Source organism: Crocodylus siamensis, chromosome 1 (genome assembly GCF_052110815.1).
Source record: "Crocodylus siamensis isolate JL-2025a chromosome 1, ASM5211081v1, whole genome shotgun sequence".
Lineage (NCBI taxonomy): Eukaryota > Metazoa > Chordata > Crocodylia > Crocodylidae > Crocodylus > Crocodylus siamensis.
This window is the reverse complement of record NC_143395.1, coordinates 258,933,067-258,954,679: the sequence shown is the minus strand read 5'-3', so window position 1 is coordinate 258,954,679 and position 21,613 is coordinate 258,933,067. Positions and strand designations below refer to the sequence as shown.

The 21,613-nt window shown below is 41.9% G+C and overlaps 1 protein-coding gene across 2 annotated transcripts in view; it reads right to left on the bottom strand.

Annotated features, from left to right (window-relative positions):
• The window catches only part of SLC37A1 (solute carrier family 37 member 1), a 48,026-nt gene extending 27,218 nt beyond the window's left edge, over positions 1 to 20,808 (bottom strand). The window contains exons 1-9 of one of the 2 annotated variants that reach the window (XM_090061308.1): positions 20,621 to 20,808; positions 15,928 to 16,157; positions 13,135 to 13,216; positions 10,340 to 10,466; positions 9,141 to 9,219; positions 7,576 to 7,711; positions 6,018 to 6,094; positions 3,892 to 4,058; positions 2,691 to 2,728 (exon numbers count right to left, since the gene is read on the bottom strand). In XM_090061308.1, the coding sequence (XP_089917434.1) occupies positions 2,691 to 2,728; positions 3,892 to 4,058; positions 6,018 to 6,094; positions 7,576 to 7,711; positions 9,141 to 9,219; positions 10,340 to 10,466; positions 13,135 to 13,216; positions 15,928 to 15,983 (762 nt within the window). In that variant the 5' untranslated portion in view covers positions 15,984 to 16,157; positions 20,621 to 20,808. The remainder of the gene's footprint in view (positions 1 to 2,690; positions 2,729 to 3,891; positions 4,059 to 6,017; positions 6,095 to 7,575; positions 7,712 to 9,140; positions 9,220 to 10,339; positions 10,467 to 13,134; positions 13,217 to 15,927; positions 16,158 to 20,620) is intronic. The other variant, XM_090061318.1, reaches the window with a different exon arrangement.
• Between the last annotated feature and the right edge of the window lie 805 nt (positions 20,809 to 21,613).

Sequence of the window (21,613 nt, the reverse complement as noted above, 5' to 3'; positions counted from 1 at the left end):
AATATACTGTAACACACAATTTGACTTTAAAGTTGGCAGCAAGGGATATAGATGAGGCCATGATCAATCCTTATTATAGTCAAGCCTGTATGGGTCAGTTGTGGACAGGGTAAGGACAGCTACATTCCTGAAGAATCCATTGTGATGAACCACCTGGTCTGCTTTCTTCCCAGAGAATTAAAAACAAAACAAAACCCATAAAATTAATCACTTGCTTCAGAAATGTTGCAGAACTCCACGAATCTTTGAGTCTACCTGCTGGCTGAAGCGTAATCAAAGCCATACCAGCATGTTGCCACCAGCAAACATTCACCAAAGTCAAAACTGCCATGGAAACTGCCTACAGATGTTTTACAGATGTACACATGCATTTGCATATACACATGCATAATATTCATAAATCAAGCATACCGCATATGTGCTTTTTTGGTAGAAGGATGCCACCATATTAATATGGCTAAAGCTCTATTTTACACATTGTTCTCTCTCTTTGCTCAATATTTCTTCTAACCCATCCCTTTCCATTTAGGTTATATCTACACTTAAAAAGGAAAATGCATCTTAAACAGATGCTTGCTAACACCAGTACAGATTATGGTATACTTTAGCTTTTATCTAATGTTTCACACAGCCTTCTACATTTATTACTTTTGCATTCCAGAGCAGTCCCATTAACTTCTATGTCAATCACATGGGTAAGTTATTGCAGCAGTGAGGCCTAAACTATTTCCCAACCTACTTTAATAGCAGCTAAACAAACAATAGTTTAGCACACACATTTAAAGCAGTTAAAATCTAAGGTCTGCATGAAAAGGTAATTGGCAAGTGCTTCCTTGAATAGTCACAGCCAGTTAAACCTGATTCTTTGCGTGAGTGTTCAGAATCTAAGGCGACGGACAGATGAATACATGTACTGGTGTTAAATGTATCAGTTTTCCATACTATTGGAAATTACACCAGGTTCAGGAACGAATAGCTGTACAGCTATCCTGAGGTAGTTCTGGCAGTAGGTAGCTATCATTATGCCTCGTCACAAGGCAGCAGGGGAGTAGATAATAACTTGTTTGCCTTTAGCAAACCACTATGCTGGGATTGACATCAATGGACAAAACATAACCCGTTGTAACAGACATATTGGTACAGTTTTGCCTCTAATTCTTGCAGACTGGGTGAAAGTATTCCAGTTCAGGGATTTTCAGTGTTAATTTTACACTTATGGAATTGTGCTACCACAAGTAAAGGGTTGTGCATGTTACTTTTATAATAATTAAATCTACATTAAAAGCAGAATGACAGGACTTTTCCCTCTTTTCCTCCCTCCCTTGCAAAAAACAAGCAAAAAACCCTCTCTCCATAAAAAGCAATCGGTCTCAGACACTGGGTTTTCACACTGCCCGTTTCAAAAGAGATTGTATTTACCAGCATGAAGACAGAAGCCTGAGCCATATGTAACAAATAAAACTAAATACAAGGTACAGTTTCTTCATAGCAACTGGTACTCCTTCCAATAAAGCAGTCCTTTGGAAGTGAGGTGGTATCCAGGCTGCCCTTCAAAATCTTAACTACTCTACCAGCAGCAAAATGCATGGGGTTGGTGCCAGCAGCCATATGGCATTTAAATTCCAAAGATTTATTGGAGATGAAGAGAAAAGTCAATATAACACTATAGTCCTTCCTCATTTGTTCAGGTTTATACCAGAGGGCTTTTTTCCTCATTACAGCCACCCTCTTATGATCTAGGATGTAATTTGTCAATTTTATCCACATTAAAAAAAGGAAAGAAAGATAAGAGCTATTCCTAATTCATAGGCTATCTGCTCCAATTCTCTTCCTCATGTTTGCTTCAACTCACATCTATGAGATTCCCTTTCCTTCATGTTATCTCTTCTTAATTAACCCCTTCCCCCCTCTCCCCTACAAATGGAGCTGCCTGCTGCCATCACAGGGTCCATTCCACTCATTTCACCTCTTCCCTCACCTTGTAGTTTTCTTATCTATCTAGATCAACTTACAGCCTACAGGCATGGTTTTGGTCTGCGAAGTGCTTGGATCTGTCCTGCAGCATCCTGGGGGACTGGGGGCATGTAGATTGGCCTGACAAGTCCCCGCCATCCCTTTCTTCCCCACTGCCAAGTCCCTTTCCCGTCCCCCAGTCCCTCACTGTCCAATACTCCCAGCTCCCTATGGCACGTGCCACTCATGACTGCTTCAGAATTTACCCCTTCTCACTGCTACTGGTTATTATTGGTAGTATGTAGCAGAGGAGAGGAGCCATGGCCTGTGGCAGTGGTGGGTAGGGTGGCCATCACAGAGGGCATTCTGGTTTTCTGCTACTCTGTCCTCTATTGAGATAAAACTCAACTCTCTCTTCAAGAGGAAAATAGAGGACAGAAAGGTGTCTGGTTTTGTATCAACAGACGACAGAGGACAACCGAACCCTCTATGATGGACACCCTAGTGGTGGGGCAGAAGGGACTGGTGGCCTGCAGCAGCGTCCAGGTCACAAGCAGCAACCCGCTCCTCTGAAAAGTTGCCGAACCCAGATCTGCGCTAAGTTCTTTTGGAGCAGGGAACATTTACTACAATGCCTGGTGTCATGCCTATCCTTGGTTGGTCCCTAGTCACTAACATAAATATGAATTTGACAGTGGAAAAGAGCAAAAACAGAAAAAAAAAAAGTGTTGACTTACACTGGGCGGTGTGCAAGAGCATTTGATGTCTTTAGGATCTGAAATAAAACAGCATACACAGTTAGGTGAAAAACCAAGCAGAATGGATCTCATTCCTGAAATATTACTGACATTAAGGCAGGGTCTAAAAAGTTTCACCAGCGCAAATCATACCCCTTGCAGCTATAACAGCATAAGCCCTAGTACAGACATAGCTATACAGATACAGGAATGTTTTATATAATTACTTTTGCTTCCCATGCCAGAATAAACTATGCTGATAGGCTGCGTACAGAGGAGTGTAGTATGTGGTGCCGCAGGCACATCTGCAGCACCACATACCGCATGTTCAGCTGTTCTCCGAGCTGCAAGGGATATCCAGGGGGCAAAAATACCCCCATAGACAAAAAAAAGCAGAGTTGCGCACATGGCAGCAGTGTGCACCACCCAAAGCCAAAGCCTGGCTGGCTGGAGTCAAGCTCTGCTGCCAGCCAGGCTCTGCACTGTAGTATTGCCACTGCTGCAACCCTGGGAGGTCCTGGAGCAAACTAAGTGAACCATGTGGTATGAATTACCTAGGACCATTGTACCAGGATGGTTAAAGCAGCAAAAAGCTTTCTGTTTTCGACACATTTTATGTTTAAAAAAAGCCACATTCCTTTTCACCTAAATTAGGATTGCTTTGTTTTCTTTAGTACTTAGCCTACAAAAAAAGCACAATCATACAATCATTCTCAGCCAAACACCAGGTATATTAAATTAAATGAAGGTGCTCCTGGCTATCAGATTAGGAATACCCAGAATCTGCTATTCTTGAACTGATTTTGAACTTGCTGCTTCTTTTTGGGACTGAATTTAATAATGCTAGAGAATTAAAATAATATATGGGTTTGGGGCAAGCAGGATAGTTTCAGTCTGTTGCTGTGTACTATGCCTCAGGAATATACAAATGAGAGAGGCACAGGTGGAGATTAAACTGTGATTTAGACTCCCTCTCCCCTCTTAGCTTGTTGGAGCCTGAATATATTAATTCTTGGATGCAGGCATCTTTTTCTCTATCAAGACTTCTGGGAAGGAAGCAGTTTGACGGTCAGAATAGCTGGGTGGATATTTATTTATGTAAAAACCCTTTGGGAAACACGTGGCATTGCCTACTTTAACTTATCCAGTGGATATTCATATCCATTTTGTATACATTTAAATAAAAAGATGATATACTCACGTTCGATGAGAAACAGAAAACAAACGATCCCCATCAAAGCGATTATAACACCAGGAACCACAAAAGACAGACCCCAGCAGGAAGATACCCAATAAGCAGCAATTAGTGATCCCAAGATGTTTCCCACTGAAGTATGAGAATTCCAGATTCCCATGATGAAACCTCTCCTGTGTGCAAAAAAGATGACAATTTCAGTTATTCTGCTTGGGAACATTGTTACTTGGAGAAAAGCATAACAAAGAACAATTAGTCACCACTGCTGTCTCCGATGACGAACACTTGTTTGAAGCTTTATTGTTCCAAAGAAGATCCCTATGCTTCAGGCTACGGGGTGTCACGTTGAGGTGCAACAGACTCACCACACCTCAACATTAATGAAGAACTTCCTTCTATGCAACATAGGTCTTGTACTGAGCACCTACGTGTCTGGGCTCTAAAGGCCTGCTCCAAAGTCTATTGAAGTGAATGAAAGCATTTTCTATATAGGTTCAAGGGGTCTGTGGTCAGTCCCTATGGCTGTGTTTTCTCTATAGGGGGAAAAACCAGTTGTGTTCCTAATATGAGGTATAATCCTAGGGGAAGATAAGGCAGACTGTTACTTTCACATGAGCTAGAAGATAACCTAAGGCCTATGGGAGGAATGTAATCTGTGCAGGTCTACATTGCCTCCATGTGCACCTGGGAGCATTGTCATGAAGCCTGTTCTGCTCATTCACTCCTGCTCCATGTGGACCAAATTTTGGCAACAAGACAAACGCAGCTGCCTCAGAAAAGTGCTGAATGTGTGCCAGTGGACAGTCCAGAGACACAGAACCGATGAGCATTCTGGGCACATGCTTAGGGCTGCTCTAAAAACAACTCCACTGCCTCATTTTGGGGAGCTGGTGTGTGTGGAGCAGGAGGAAGTGGGGGTGGGGAGAGGGGAGGCATTAAGGGTGGCGCCCAGGCTTGTCAGGGGGACAATGTAGACGCACTCAAGACGGTTACCCCACTCTTTAACTCAATCTGCTAACTTGAAGTTAGCTAATTCAAGGTAAGAATGCAACTTTTCTGGTAGTGAAGCAAGTACTAATTTTCAGAATGAAGTCAGGGCTGGAATTCAGATAATGCAAGTCTCAGCTTACTGTTGTATTCACAGGTCCACCATCCTCCCTCCTAAGAGCAACAGACCATATACTACATGGTACAAAACTGGAAATGGTAAATTCTTTTTACTCAGCTGCACTTCATCTTGCTAGGTTTGGTAACACACTTCCAATTTCACAACATGGATCAAACGGACCTCTGAAGCTCCTGCAAATTGGTTTGAGCCCCTATGCTTTCTTCACTATATATTTTCTTCTACGTCCCATGATATAGAAATCACCCTTTATTTTTGTACATCCTCTCTCTTGGTCTTACTGATTACACTGTTCATACAGTGATAGCTGTAAGAGATACTTCAAGCTAGAGCGGCGTTACTGAGTATTATTTCTATGCTACTGCCATTGGCGCTGATGGATGTCTTTGTAGCTACTGCAGTGCTATGAAGACTACCACATAACTTTACAAAGTGCTAGTAAAATGATACTCTCAGGAAGATTGCAAGAGGTGGCCATTTAGAAAAAAATAAAGAGAAGAGCTATAAGAAATGACAAAACACGTCATTCTACCATTTGCCCCACAGCTCTTTTTATGAAAATTCATAGCATTTTAATTAAAAGTGTTGTAAACAAGCATGCCTTATGCCAATATTTATTTTTAGAGTCACACCCTGACATTTTTATGCAAGTTAAAGATACGAAAAACTGCATTTAAAACTAACACCACAATAACAGCCTATATCTTGATTTTAAAGAGAAATTTTTCAAGACTTCCTGAAAATTCCACTCTGAAATACTTTGAGAAAATAAAATGCAAATAGAAAATTAGCATATAAAATCACTATAATACAAACTATTATTTCTTGAACTATTCAGATAAGCTAATTGCCATCAAATTATTTTTAGGAATCATCTGAAAGGTTTGTCTAATTCAAATAACGCCCCCACTGAAACTAAATGGAAGTATTTGCATTGATATAAATATATTTGCAATGACCTACAAATATCTCAAGTACCTTGAAAAATGTGTACATATATATTTACCTTCCTTTTCCAAACCAGTTGCCAATACAGGTAACTACACTAGGCCAGCCAGTAGTCTGCACCAATCCATTAGCAATCTGCAAGCATATTACAGGGAAATGTATGAATAAGAAATTCCTATGCAATTTATGTCAAGTACATCTTTTAGGAAATCCTGTGTAGGACAAGAATAAACCCATGACACCTAAAGGTGATAATATTTGTACCTACACCTCGTTCTTTTATGCTAGTTATTAATTAATAGTAAAGCTATTAATGATGAAACTTGCAGAAAATTATGCTCCTGTTTATGAGCTTCCCAATGATGATACTGAACCTGACAGACCTTAAAAAAAAGAGCTAGGAGAACTGAGAACTGCATGTCTAAACGTTTTTTTTTTTGGATATATTTTTTACAATTTTTGCCCCAATTTGAAAGTGTGGCAATGTCTGTGTACAAAGCAGTCTTCCATCAGGTTTTACAATCTAGGATGTCAATTTTTAAATGGAATAAGACACAAGATCTCTCTCTCACTCTTACCTCATTTAATTTATATATAAAAATAAATAATCACCCCCCCCATCTATCTGCCACTTGGTATATTTATATAGATATCTATCTATCTAGATAGATATCTATAAATATCCAAATAGCTAGATTTACATAGGTGTGTGGGGGGGGGTGGAAAAAACACACAAACACACACGTATATATCCATGCACAAATGCACTTATATTTTGAAGGCATATATTTAACAGACAAAATTCAGTCAGAAGTCTGAGGTTGAAAGATGTTCAAAGTGTTTAAACTGGGATTTTCAATGGGATTCGCAAGGACCTCATGCCTCACTTCCTCAGGCTCCTTTGACAATTCCAGTCTAAAATTCTGTTGTGAATGCAGCAGGTGCAGCACAATATGCATCACCTCAACAATATTTTTGGGATCCTATAACCCCAGCTGACTTCCTGCCCTTTGGGCAGGGGCCTGGACTCGATGATCTCCTGAGGTCCCTTCCAGCTCTGATGTCTATGAAATCTATGAAGTATGGATTTTAACATGCAATAATGGGTATTCACTCAAACTATTGTTTCTTTCTTATGAGAACTAAGTTAGTTCTTCTGAGTGCAAGTTTTTAAATGTTTAAATGACTTAGAAGCTCAAGTCCCATTAAGAGTCTGACTCAAATTCTGCTGAAGCCAACAAGAATTCCCATTGGCTTCAGATAGAAGCACAGATGCTCTGGAAAGTCCCACCTCCTGTGGCTTTGTTGCAATGCCTGGGAGTTTCTTAAATGTAGCTGATTAACTGTTTGTAAATCTATCTGGACTCTCAAATAGTTTCTTCAAAAAAATTCTGTTCAACTTCATTTAAAAAATAATAATTTTAGGGCACAGTGTATTTCTAGAAAAGCTATGGCAAGCAATCTGTTATTTCATTCTAAGCAAATGCAATTCTGTTGGTTTTATCTAGCCATTTAACCATGAAGTAGTATTCTTATTTAAAAACAGACAAGATGCTATAAAAAGCACTCTGGACAAATCAAAGAATTTAGGGAAACAAAAACAGCAGAATGCCTACCTGAGCCACCAAATAGAACCATAGGTTATGTACATTATAGAAATAGCCAAAGCCAAACATTGCAGTGAAGAGTCCACTGGTAAGCATTCCAGCTGTCAAGTAGTACCGGATGGGCAGTCGCTCACCTATAATGCCACTGAGAGCATGCAGGAAAAGAGAAAATGTTTATTTAACAAGAGTTATTGGAGGGAAATAGTACCCGCATTCGGAAATATAAGTCATGTCTAACCTGAAACCTTACTGTGTTCCAGAATGGGCTTTCTAGGTCCCTACGCTGCTCTACAAAGGCAGCCTCTGAAACTGGGAGCAGGCTACCTATGTTCATGTGGTAGTGCAAAAGGGCCTAATTAGCACCATCTCTCAGGGCCCGTTTAACACATGCAGGTAAAGTTGCAATGGGATCTAACATGCAATCCACCCAACTGTGCCTCCTGCCATGCAACACATGGGATCCAGCATCAGATCCTATCATGCCTTACTGCCAGTACAGGGGGAGCCTGCTATCCTGGGTTCCCTCTACACTGGCTAACAGCAAGCTGCAAGTCCCACAGCTGACAAGATGCATGTCCCTGGCTGCACCCCACACACAGTCAGGGCTGAGTGTCTTGTGCCTGAGTGTCTTGTGCCTGACAGGGCATTGCCCGGCTGTAAGTGGGATACAGTCATGGCTAAGAGTCCCATCAGGTGTGGGACTCAGATCCAGCTGTGCATGGGGCCACTGCTGGGATGGAGAGTCCACTGACAGCTCTCAGCTGCAGGGGCAGACCCTGTTAAACAAGGAAATTAAATCTGGATAGCAACCAGCTATAAAGTTAGAACATATTTTTGAGGTCTAACTTTATAGCTGGTTGGACCTTTTTATGACATAATAGGTACTTTGCATGTGTAGTTGGTCTCAGTTAATTGTGCAATTAGCCAATTAATTGCATCATACCAGTAATGTGTAAAGGGGCCTCAGTAGCACTTCTTCCAGTTTGGGAAGCAACCTGTCCACATCAGTAATGTGCTTGAAAGTGCTGCCCCCCAGGCAAGCCAAGGGTACCCTGTAGCCAGAGCCAGAAAAAGAGAACTTTAACATTTTAACCAAGGATTTATTGACAAATGTCAGCAGAAATATTAAACTGAGCAATTTGTATCATGTGCTGGAGTTAAACGGCCAATATTTAGTTAACTGACTGCCAGATGCTGACATGAGAACAACCTCCTTTTTTCAAAGAAGTTTCACTGTAGTCATAATAGAAATGATTCATTTATAGAATCATTTGCTGAAAAGTTTTTACTGCCACACTGATGTAGATAAGCTAGCTAGGTTGAGACTTTAAATACATGCCTACCCAAGGGAGAAGAAAGAATCTTTCTTACACACCTACAGAGTTCACCATAATATGGGTTTCAAGACAGGTATAATTTCAAAGTGACAAGGTCCAGGATTTCAATGTATGTGGCTATCCAAATTTTCCTTTTCAATGATCACTCCTTAGAAACTTACCAGTGACGAGGGACAACACATGTGAAGCAGTTCAGCCATTTATATTAGTAGTTTTCAAAAGGTATAAAAGAATTACCTTAAATACATTCCAATTGCATAAGCACATAGAAATGAATAATCCAGTGCTCCCAGTAGTTGCTTGTAGTTGTTCTTATCTAAATAACACATTTGCAAAACAAATCACAAACCATTGCATCTGGAATTGAGAGCTTTCAACCCATTATATATTTCATACACGTATCTTTTTCTAATTTTTTTCTAATATGCTTTTTTAGTTTTAAGTGAATATTCCAACCGAAAAAAGAACACGTCTCTTTTTTAAAGCTTTTCATTTTGTATTTTAATCTATTAATTACAAAATACGAGTAGGAGTTTGTCTGAAAACAACATTTGGAAATGGAAGACAAATATATTAGCAAAATAGAATTTATTCACACGAGTCTAGAAAGAAGAAAGGAAAGAAGGAAAGCAAACAAGAAGGAAAGCGAGCAAGAAAATACAAAAGCCTAAAAATATTTAGGCACCTTAGAAATCCCCACACTTTCAAATGTGTCGGGTCCTCACTGGTGAGATGGTTGTTTCAATTTGCAATGGAAAGAAGTTATTGAACAGGAGTTAACAGAGTTTAATTTAAATTTAGATCAGATCTCTCCAACTGGCACAGCAGCCACTGCCTGTCCCCCTCCCCACACTGTTGGTCCTGCTGTGGCAGACAGGTCCTTTGGGCTTCCTTGCTCTCTTCCACCTTGCTCCTGATGGTGGGGAGGTGTAGCAGGAGGGGCTGGGGTACCTATGCTGTGTGTGCAGCAAGGGTGGAAGCCAGGTTGCTCATTCTGTGCATGCGAGAGGCAGGAACCAGGCTGCCAGCACTTCAGGTGGGCATGTGACTGGGAAGGGCGGGGGTACCGTACATACGGTAGGAAGGAGCTGGCCTGCACGTGCTGCAGTGGGAACTTTGGGGAGGCTGGATAGGAGAGAAAGGGAGAACCAAGCTCCCTGCATGACGCACATGGCTGGAGCAGGGGAGAGCTGGGCTGCCCATGCAGCTTGGGCCTGCATGCTGTGGGGCTCCTGGCACTGTATCCTGTGTGGCATGCCCAGCATTTGGACAGCCCTGATTTGGAAGATTCACAACAACATATTAGTCAACATTTAAATACAAAACCCATGCCTCTTCTGCCCATGTCTCCCCACGAAGAATCTCTGTGATAAATAATAAGTTCCAGCACATCTATAAATACCTCTGTTACAAAATGAACATGTGAAAGAGCTCACCAAATGGCTCCCAACCACATTGAGACTTGTTAGGTAACGTTTTAGCAGGCTGACTCTGGGTAGCATATTCTTTGTAGGAGTGGAGTTCAACTTCAGTTGAAGCAGCACAGTGCTTATGTAGTTCTCCCTAACACAGAAAGAGAATTTGAAAATTCATCTGTGACTGAATCCTGCAGTAGCAAATTTAACAAGTCAGCTTATTTAGGGGCTTGAATCAAAGCCCACTGAAGTCAATAAAATTAACAAACACTAATGTATTTGGACCAGATCCCCCAAGAGTGGTTATGTGGCTAATAAACTCTGGAATAGTGCTGTTTGTTCTGAGAGATCTGAAAATACTTTACAAATATTGGGTCAACAAATATAAGATTGGGATAACATAGTCCCAGGATTACTAGAAGTCAAAGGAAGTTTTGCCGTTGGCTTAACTGGTAGAAGAACTAGGTCCTACACTAGCAAAAGTCCTACAGGCAATTGTGTATATGTTTAACTGTGAATCCTCCTGCTGAGGTCAATGGATTTCTGACAGAGCATACTGTTAAGCATGTGCATAAATTTCTGCACATGATTGAGGACAGTATATTGCAGATGTATCATTTCACTCAATATTAAAGCCTGGCAGACTAATAACATTTGGTTGTATAAGGCAGGCACAGGAGAAAAATTACATTCATCTGAAACTGCAAGAGAAATGCAGATTGACAAGTAGATTTTGCCTTATATCAGGTTCAGCAGTTGTAGTCTCACAAGTGCTTTGGGAATCAGAGATCAGTCAGGATTTAGACTGAACATCTCATTTGAAGGTGGCATCTGCAACAGCACAGCACACTAAACATCATGGTGGGAAGAGGCCCGGGTCACCCAACAGCTGCTGAAGTCGTCAACGAACACATTTCAATGGTACATTATATTACACAAGTCAAACACGAGTAGGTCACCTCAATCAAGGAAAACACATTATATTTACAGAATATAAAAAGGAAGGGTGTATTTATCCAAAAACACTTGTATGTAAAGTCCGTGAACTTAGACAGACTAGTGTAAATCTTTAATAGCTCTGTTAGTTCAGCGACACCCATCTGGATTGATACTGCAGTAAAAAAGAGCAATTTGTTCTTATACCACCCAATAATGCTGAGAAACTTGCTTGCTTCTCTCCTGATGAAACCTCTGCATTTAAAAGTGTGTCTAACTTTATCCCCACTAAGTGGTTAGTCCAAAATCCTTATGTTTCACGCTGTCTTTCAGTTTCTCTCTCAAACATTCATCCTGGGAGATCCCAGGGTCAAAAAAACCTCCATGGATAAAAGCAGGATGGCACACGTGGCTGCAGTGCACACCACTCAAAACTGGAGCCTGGCCTGCCAAAGCCATGCTCCAGCTGCTGGCCAGGCTCCAAGCTGCATGAGGAGCACCGCAGCTGCAGTTTCTCCAGCCCACAGGTAAGTCTGCTGGGGCCAGCACAAGTTGCTAGCCCCAGCCTCCCCTACCCCACCCCGGGTAACCGGGCATGCGCCAGAGAGCATGTGGCACAGGTGTTCTCTGGGGATAAGTAGCAGTAGCACAAAGTATGCCAGGGAATCAAATGTCTGCACTCATTTGGACATGGCCTTTGAGTCTATGAGGAGCTTGTATTACTAGAATTCCATATGGGAAGAAGGGCCTGTCCACACCGATCAGCTTGTATAACTGGGATCTATGGGTTAACAGATCACGTCAAAAGGTGATGCAAGAGTACAATAAACCGATATTACAGTTTATTGTAAAGTTAAAAAAAACCCAACCCTCTAACTTTTGGAAAGAACAGTAGATATTACTAAATCTGAAAGCAATAGAAAATACAAGTTTTACACATAGCTAAATTAAACTTCCCAAGAGATACAGACAGAAAGGAATTCTGTTTAGTAATTAGACTGAGAAAATGTTCACACACTGCTTGAATGCAAGCTAGAAACAGCTAAATCTAGCACTATTTTCAGGACCAGAGTAGACGGAAAACTACATCCCTGGAAACAATACACTCCAAAACCATGTTGTATTCAAACCCCAGCCAACCATAGTCTAAGCTAAGATGTCATAACGGTTCTCATATGAACAATGCAAAATTTAGCTTTAACCCTTTGGTCAGCCAGTCTAACTAGAAATTAAGTCAATACTATTAATAAAACTATTAAATATAACTAGTCAACTATTTTGTTTACAGGTTCAGTGCTTCTAAACAGTATGGAAGAACTAATTTGAATAGTGTGTTAAACAATAAACTGAAGGACAGAGATGAGAAATAAATTCGGGTTACTTTATTAGCAAAACATTTGCAGCTTGAACAGCAAGTCTGAAGGCATGAAAACCTCAGTTACCATCTCTGACATCACTGCATTACTCACTCATCATAAATAAGCCAACCATAACACAAATGCCTAAAAAGCCTTCTGAGGATTAGTTTGCATCATTCATATGGTTGCAACTGATTCATCAGTCTTGACTTTCCTAAATTTATAGCCCCAATCCTGCAAGTATTTACACAACTACTTTGCTTAACTCACGTGTGGAAAGTTAAGAAGACATATGGAAATGCTGCTTTTATATTTTGAGCTTGTAACAAGTACATGCAATATTCTAGATGTGTTCTTAGGAAAGATAATAAAAGTTTACTGTAAGCCAAATGTAATTGTCATCATGAATTTTTATAACACTCTGGGTTAAACTTTAACACTGCTGTTATGAAAGATAAAAGTGCACTTCTTTGTTCGAATGCCTTTCTGGTTCCAAGAAGTAAGTGTTTCACTTTTACTTACCTTAACTATACTAATAGGTTTCCTTGATAAATGGAAGCTGGCATACAACAAAAAGGTCAGAACAAAAATGAAGGCCCGGTACCTATGATGAAGAGAATAAATGAAAGATTGAAGATCTTAAATTGTTTTATTTAGATTTATAACTATTTTTATTAAAACATTTCAAAGCGTTTTTCAAGTATTTTTGACTTCATGTTATCACAAACCCTTAAAGCTGAAAAGGGTCTAAACAACCTATATTAAGGTGTAAACTTGAGCAATCTCAATAGTTTGCCCATTAACCTAACCCAGCATCAAAGCTACTGTTCATTCTTGCTGGTCTACAAGAAATTACACCAGAAATTTCCAAGCCATGATCTGTGAACCATCGGTTTTCTTCTTGTTCCCAGCTGCTAAAGCATACTATTTATTTGATATATATAGCAACAATAGGAAAATTAATATTTATATGTATGTGTGTGTACACACACACACAGTGTAACTTATTTTGCTTTGTATGCGTGTGCACATATAATACACATACACTCCCCCCTCCACACACACTCATTTTCATATTATTGCTGCTACATGCAAGCAACTGATGTTGTTGCTAAGTAGATTGCATGTGACTGGAAATGTAGGGGAGAGGGGTCTATTGAAAACCATGTTTGAAAACACTTGTTTTTACACTGCTGGTCTGTTTGACATCTACTACATTCCTAAGTGGAAAAAAAAAGGTGTTTGAAAGATCCAATGGGTCTGCAAGAGTCATCTCTTCTTCCTTCTGTGCTTATCAATCTTTAAAAATGACATGGTGAGTTCAAAGACCATCCACCTTTTTGTTCTGTATTTATATAGTCCCTGGCATAGTTCAGTTCCAGGCCATGTCTAGGGCTTCATACACTACAGCAATAAACATCAGTTATTCCTTGTGATGTATCTTCATTTAATATGCTTTATTACATTCAGTTGCCTATATGCATGGTTCAAGCAAGAAGCATGAAATTCAAGAGTCAAAGTCCATTGCATTTGTTTTTACCCAATGCATTTTTATATTTAAACCCCCAGCTGAAATGTAGGTCAGCACAGCACACTTTAAATACCCATGTAGTACTGTCCTAACACACCACCTGCTGTAGAAAGTGCTCTGGGATACATAACATTTGCTTAAACCAAGGGGGGCAACTTTTCTGACAGGAGTGCCACAAATTAACCCCCTACTCCCTGCCCTCTCCTGCAGTGCCACTCGGATCTTCTTCCCTTACCCAATCTGCTGCTCTGCTTTCTGATGGGCGGCCTGTCCCTTCCCCAGTCTGCCAATACCACTCCTGAAAAGTATGCCACAGGTTGGCTAGCTCTGGCTTAAACCATGACTGGTATCTCCTCAGAGGGACAACTCCAGACATGACCTGCTGGCCTGCACCCTGCTCACAAACACCACCACTAGAAATGTGGCGGAGAAACAGCTGTAGGAGCATTCCTCTGCAGCCAGTCTTTAAAAGCCATCCCCTACGTGCTCATGATAAGCCACTGAGGATGCCCCAAGAGTGACTCTGCTATAGTATTTCCAAGTTTGGAGCATGCAAGCAAAATCAGGTGTGTGGGTACTTGGGATCTGCCTCCTGGGGCATGCTGGGGATGCAGTGGAGACTTAACTTTTCTGGCGGAAGAAAGTCAATTTTGAGTACCATCTAATAGGAAGCACCTCTAGAAAGAAAGAAGACGCTGGCACTTCTAAGGCATCAGCCAAGTACTGCCAAGTATTGAACTATATACATTTACACTAGAGTATTAACATACCATAGCATGAGCAAGTCGCTGGATTTCCTTAGAGATCTCTCCCTTGAGAACTGTCAGGGAGACTTTTTTACCTTATTGACCAAGGCTTAAACAAGAAAAACATTCAATCTTGAAATAAGACACCTATCAATGAGGGTGGCTAAACACTGGAACAGCTTACAAAGGAGGCGATGGATTTGCCATTGCCTAAAGTCCTTAAGGCAAATTGGGAATCCTTTTACAAGATGTGTTTTGCTCCAGCTTCTGTCCTCTGGACTGTGTGTGGGTCAGAGGTCTGATCTGGCTGGATAATTACGGTGGTCCTCTCTTTTCTGCATATGGAATCTATGGATAAGTTTCCCTGTTCATCTCTTTTATTTTAGGCCTTTAATATAATCAAAACATTCAGGTCCACATTACATAACCAAATCTCTTCTTTCAGGGTTTCAGCTGGTCATCTGTTGGAGTCAGGAAGATAAGTTCCTAGAGCTGCTCATTAACATTGACATGTTTCTTTTCTCTCTTTAGAAATTACACAAGAACTGATGCTACCCAAAAAAGAATGAAACATTAAAAGCTTTCAAAAGCAATCAGCCAGGTACAGCTGTTGCACTTCCTCACTTTTACATACAGAACAGTAGATTCACACAGGAGGAACAAGCAGCTCCTCCACACAGTAGTATAAGGAAATTAATCTGTTTTGCTGACCTGAACCAACCAGCTCAAAAATAAAAAGCTGATTCTTCAAATGAAAATGTATGAAGCAGAGTAACAGGCACTCGTTTGCTAGCTCCTGAAAATTAATGACCGATAAAGGGCCTTGAGTACATTTCTGTCACCTGGTATTTATATTAAACATCCTGAAGTTTAAACTCTTGGTAATGTTCTTCATTACAAAATTAAATCAGTATTTTCTCACTTTATATCTTAAGTGTTGAGAAGTTCAAAAGAGAATGAGGCAAGGGAACAATAATTCTCAGGTAAGAACTGGCATTCTCCAAGATTAAAGGTTTTTTAGATGTACTAAAAACTTACCGCTGATCTCTTGTGAATAAAGTGATAAAATGAATTCCAGGGGGAAGTTGAGCCATCTACTTCACTGCTAATATCAGATTTTAGGTGACAAAATGATAATGCTTGAAAAAAGGTTGCTTGATGTTGCAGGTTGTTGAAAGATTCTCAAGGGGTGTTACTGAGCAGATTTCCTCTTGGGTTTCCTTTTTTCTGCATTCAGTCACTTATTAGCCGATTCTTCACACTAGGAGCTCATTTTGAAGACAAGAAGGAGAGATATTGAAAAGTTAGTACTCTAAGTACCACAGCCTCACAGGTTCCACTTTTCAGTAACATGGCTAACTACTGTAACTAGTTTTCTAGATGTCAAAAATCTGAATAAATGTTTTACATCAATCCAACATTAAGCTCTGAAAGGCTAGACCCTTTTCTAAATTGATTGTGCCATGGCTAAATTGTGCTTTAAGTCAGGACAGTAAAAAGAAGAGGGGTGGAAAAAAAACAGTATGCTACAGTCCTTTATCTTTTCACTTCAATGGGTTTTGCTTTCGGTTCTGAAAAATTGTCAGTGGGCATTTTTTCAGATCAGGGGCTGGTGATATTTTGTAACCCTGGCCTGAAGCTCATGACCCAGCTCTCTGCTGCAGGCTGCAGATCTCCCCTACCCTGCCAGAGTACCAGCTGCCTGCACTCACACCACTGTAGTACCTGGCCCTCTGCAGAGAGAGTTAGTGCAGATACAGAGCAGCAGGGAGGGCTGTGGAGGAGGATGCTGTAGAGGTGACCAGCCACTGCACACCACCCAATCCTCTGTGCTCCCCCAGGCTTGGTCAGACCTCTGCAGGCTGGATCCAACCTCTTAGTAGGCAGTTTTGGCTCAAGGGATTTAGTTTGGTGATACCTGCTGCAAATGACAAAAATGTCATTTAGCATATCAAAAGCAGTCCAACATCTAATGTACTGGAAGGTGTACCAAGATCTGGTCCAATACAGTTGTCTCATACCTCCTTCTAATGAGGAAAGACGCACAACATTCTTTCTTACAGGCAGCATGTGGTACGCTACCTGTGCTGCTGTTTGGTAGCAGGCTCAAGCCAGCTGATGAACAGTAATCCTAAAGGGAAGTGTACTGTAATGAAAGGTGTGGCTGTAGTTTGTGGAGCCATACCCAACAGTGCTTTAAACAACATAGCTCAGATGCTAACAGTAACACCCAAATTCAGTGCAGGCTGCCAAACTCACCAGGGAACCTGCATAAAAAATGTGTGTGGCTAGCCCATGCTGAGCTCTGTGCAGCTCTGGCTACACTGCTGCTGGTACCAAGCTTAAAGCTAGTTGGGACTGCAGCTTTGCTTTCAAGCTTTGACTTAAATGTGGACATGATATATGATTAATCTCTATCTCCCTTCAAATGAGCAAAAAATGTGAACTAAAGAAAAGTCTGAATTAAAAAAATAAAGCTTACTGTTGCTAAGAAAAAGAGCTTGTCTTAGCATGGGATTCTTAGGAAGCATCACATGGTGGCATGGCTTTCCAAGCCTTTTTCTTTAGTCTTTATTCTCTTGTTTTAGTACAAAGAACCCAAGAACTGTGCTTGCACTCTGCCAGCAGTAGACACTACTGATCACAATATCTGCTGTATCAAGACTGACCTCCTTTCTCAGGCAAGAATTTTTTGGGAGCAATATATTGAAGAAAAATGTCCTGCATTCGAGAGCTTGTCTATCTTTATTCCAACTATGCAACTCGTCAACTAAAAGATAAATCTTTGGCTCTCACATAATTCCTGGACCATCATGGCTACAGCACTACTCTAACACTACTCTTTCAGGAGACTTTCGATTCTTGTTTCACCTCTGGGAAGGAGAAACCCAATTTGTCCTGGAAGAATTAAATCTCTCACCAAGAGTTCACTGGTCTGTTCCTTAACATCCTCCTATACTTTTGTTGTTGCTATACATGGATCCCTTGGCTCCCCCCAATGTCCCTTGTTCAGCTTGACATCTCTCCATGAACATTATTCCTCTCTTTCTTGCTTAGTCCAGAGAGCTAGCCCGACATCCTCCACACTCCATTCACACTCCACATAAAGGGTTCTACTACCGGAGCAGCCACCTGCCCTGGGGACATCTGCACACCTACAACACTTTTTCAAAGTAATCCCACTTAGACTGCTATGATGGCCACAACAGAAGTGAGCTGGAAAACCAGGTTTATGAGATTTCAGTGGACCTACTACCTGAGAAACCTGGAACAGACAGCTGGAATAACAGCTGCATGGAGAGATCTGCAGTGCACAGCATGGGATGTCCATTTTTTTCCCCCATGAACTGCTCATATAAAGCACAAGTTCGGAGTACTTTATGCAGATGCTGTGAATTTCACCCTACATCCACAGTAAAAAAAATTCAGGCATTTCCCATCACCTCTGTTAACCCGTAAGTTTACTGGATGCCTGTTATCTTGTTTAAACACAGACTCACAAATGTAATAAAAAAGAGAAGGAAAAAAAGAGGAAGTCTGACTGACTAGAGTAACAACCACACAGCTCTAAAAACATTAACAGCACCATCTTATTTTGTCATAGAAGCAACTTACCTTTTGGAAGGGATGCTGGTATGATACAAAGTTAAGAACCAGGGTAATAGGTAACTTGCAGAAAAGATTATTTTATTGGAGCATGCACACATGCTAAACTCAGGAAAAATATTTAAACATATCTTCTATCTTTTTGTTTTCAGTGGGTGCATCTAGACATGCATTAATGCGCTTTTGCTACTGCGCATTGAATTCAGTACCTCTGATATGAGGTACTAAATAGATGCACATTGGGCTGCCCTACTGCACAGTAGAAAAAGAACACACTTTTTTAGTGACACTTACTGTGCAGTTGCTTATTTACTGTGTATTAGCATATTAACACTTTTTTTGACGGACAATTTAATGTGCAGTAAAATCGGCTACTGTGCATTTAAAGCCCACGTGTAGATGCACCCAGAAGATACCAAGAAGATATTTTTAAAACTTAAAAGAAGCAACTGAAGCGTAGGAAAGTAAAATCCTAAGCCTGGTAGATAAATGATACCTTTCCCATCTCCTTGTTTCACTACAATGTCCCAGATGATATACTATAGTTAGCTTTGAATTGGCACTTCCATTCTTAGGATTCAATTATACCTTTAAGCACAGCAGTGAGCAAGAGACATATGAACTGTACCATCACAGGAAGTACTGGATCTGACCACCCAAAGACACAATCCTCTTGTCTCCCCTGGCTTCAGTACCAGCAGCCAGTTACAACAATCCTTAGAACTGGCTCCACTTGCCTAGTACATTGGGATTACAGAGTGAAGGCTTTGCCCATTGCTCCATCATTGTGCTCATCTTCTCTGGGACAGCTAGCAAACAGCAGCCACTTCTGCATGCTGGGATCCACAATCTTATTACATCATGTAGAGGTGTGAAGAGAGGCTTTGCTCTCCTGTGCAAGTACTAAGTCCACATTCTAGCCCTACACAACTATTTTCATAGGCTTATAAAAAAATTCTTAAGTGTCAGTACTCCTCATGCGCCCTTTAACCTAATAATTTAAGAAGGAAAACAAAATCCTGTTTGGAAATACACAGTGCAACATGGCCTGAAATAACTGGGTGATGGTACCCAGTGTCAACACAAGTTGATTGAAAGACAGCTGCCTGTCCTCCCCACATGCCAAGGGACTGACTCAAAGGGCTGTCATTCAAACTCTGTCTGAACTGCCACTAAAGGCTGCAAGTTTGTGTTGACAGCAGCAGGGTGGCACGGATAGAGGTGCCACTTCTGTGTTTGCAAACCTGCATTCTGGAAAGTGTAAGTGTTTATGGCAGCTCTGATTTAACTGTGGAGTTACCCCACCGACAGTGCAAAGCTGTAGCTGTTTTCCACCACCGCCTTACCACTGCAGGTCAGAGGCAGCATGCCTTTCACAACAAGATTGGCCCAACTACTGCTATCCCTTTTAAAGAGAAATGCAGCTTATGTCTCAAGACACTTCCTCTTTCCGACCTACACATCTTTTGAGGCTTAGAAACACTGCAGCCACACAGGAAAGTTAACAAAAAATAAGGAAGGGAAAAAAGCAAAAACAATGTAGTACTAAGCAGGCCACGGCTTCAGGGGAGACCTCCAGTGCTTCCCTAGTACTCGGGGGCTCTCCCTCTGCCTGAAGAAGGGTGGTTGTACCCAAAAGCTTGCAAAGAACAACGTTTCCAACTAACCAGTTGATCAACGAGTCCACCTACTAAGTGAAGGAGCAAGCCGATCAGACCCCTCCCCCAGGTTATGCTTTTCAAATCTTACAGGGGGGCTCTCATCTCTTGGGGAAGGGCAGTCAGCTCCCCCTTAATTCGCACCCTGGTGCCCAGCCAAACTCTGTCCGGAGCCAGGAAGGGAGCAGGGACAGGAAAGCCAGGGAGCGGGAACAGGAAAGCAGCCCCGGCCAGCGTGGCTGGGGAAGCGAGACCTGCAGAGGTCCCCAGCCCAGCCCCTGCCCGAGCAAGATCGGCCCTCGGCAATGCAGGCAATGCCCAGGAGGCGGGGGGCTCAGCTCAGCAGCCTCCAGGCTGGGAGCAAGGAGCAGCGGCGGGGAAGGACCTCCTGCTCCCCCCCAAAGGGAGCGGGGATCGGCGCCCAGGGGCCGCCTCCCGGGGAGACGCAGCGCGCAGCCCTGCCCTACCTGCTGCAGCCGGCTCGGTGCTTCCTGCTGCCGGGACACTTCCTGCCGGGCGCGGCCGCTGCCGCTGCCTCCAGCCCCACAACCCGCCCGGCTGGGGCCGGGGGGAGGAGCCGCCCGCCCGCTCACCTGCCCCTGCCGCGCCCGCACCCGGGCGGAGGAGGGGTCAGGAGCTGGCTGTGCTCACCCACGAGGCTGGAGTTGGGTCCTTGCTCTCACTTCTTTAGTCCTAGTCCCCCGTCCCTGGTTCCTTTGTCCAAACCCTTAAAGGTGGCTGGTGATGAACTGCTCAGCCTAGCGCCTTAAAATTGCATCGGAAATGTGCGTGTGTTACTCAGATCCGATCCTGTGTCAAGTACATAGATAGCCCTGGATACAGAGCTGGGATGCTAGGGCAAAATCTTTTTCGGGGAACTGGGAATAAGGACCCAACTTCAACCTCATCTCGCATGAAATGTCAGGCAGGACTTGCATTGCTGGAGAGATGTAGTCAGCCTCATCCTGCTGGGGCAAAATCCTTTTTGGGTCACTGAGGAACTGGGAGTAACAACCTAACTTCAGTCTCATCCAGGCAGGGTAGATCATGGGCCCGTCTAGGATTTTGGAAAGGGGGGGCGCAGAGGTGAGGTGCATCACCTCATTGCACACAGTACTTATTTCCCTCTAGTTCAAAGGAAACTAGAAGCTTTACTACTACACCAGGGGCCTAAGGCTGTATGATTCATTTTAACACTGAAGCAAAAACAAATATCACTTCATTAGAATATGCATTAATTTGCTATATCCTATTTTATGTACAAATCTATGTACAGATGTATGAGTTTATAACAGCGGTCCTCAGTGAACTAGGCAAAAAGTAATGAAAAGCTGTCGGTTCATTAGTTCTGCAGTCATTAGAATTAACTTTAGTCATTCTGTAGTCATTAGAATTAAAGGTACAACTTTTTTCTCAGATTCATAAAGCAAAATCTAGCCATGAACATCCTGACAGTGTGT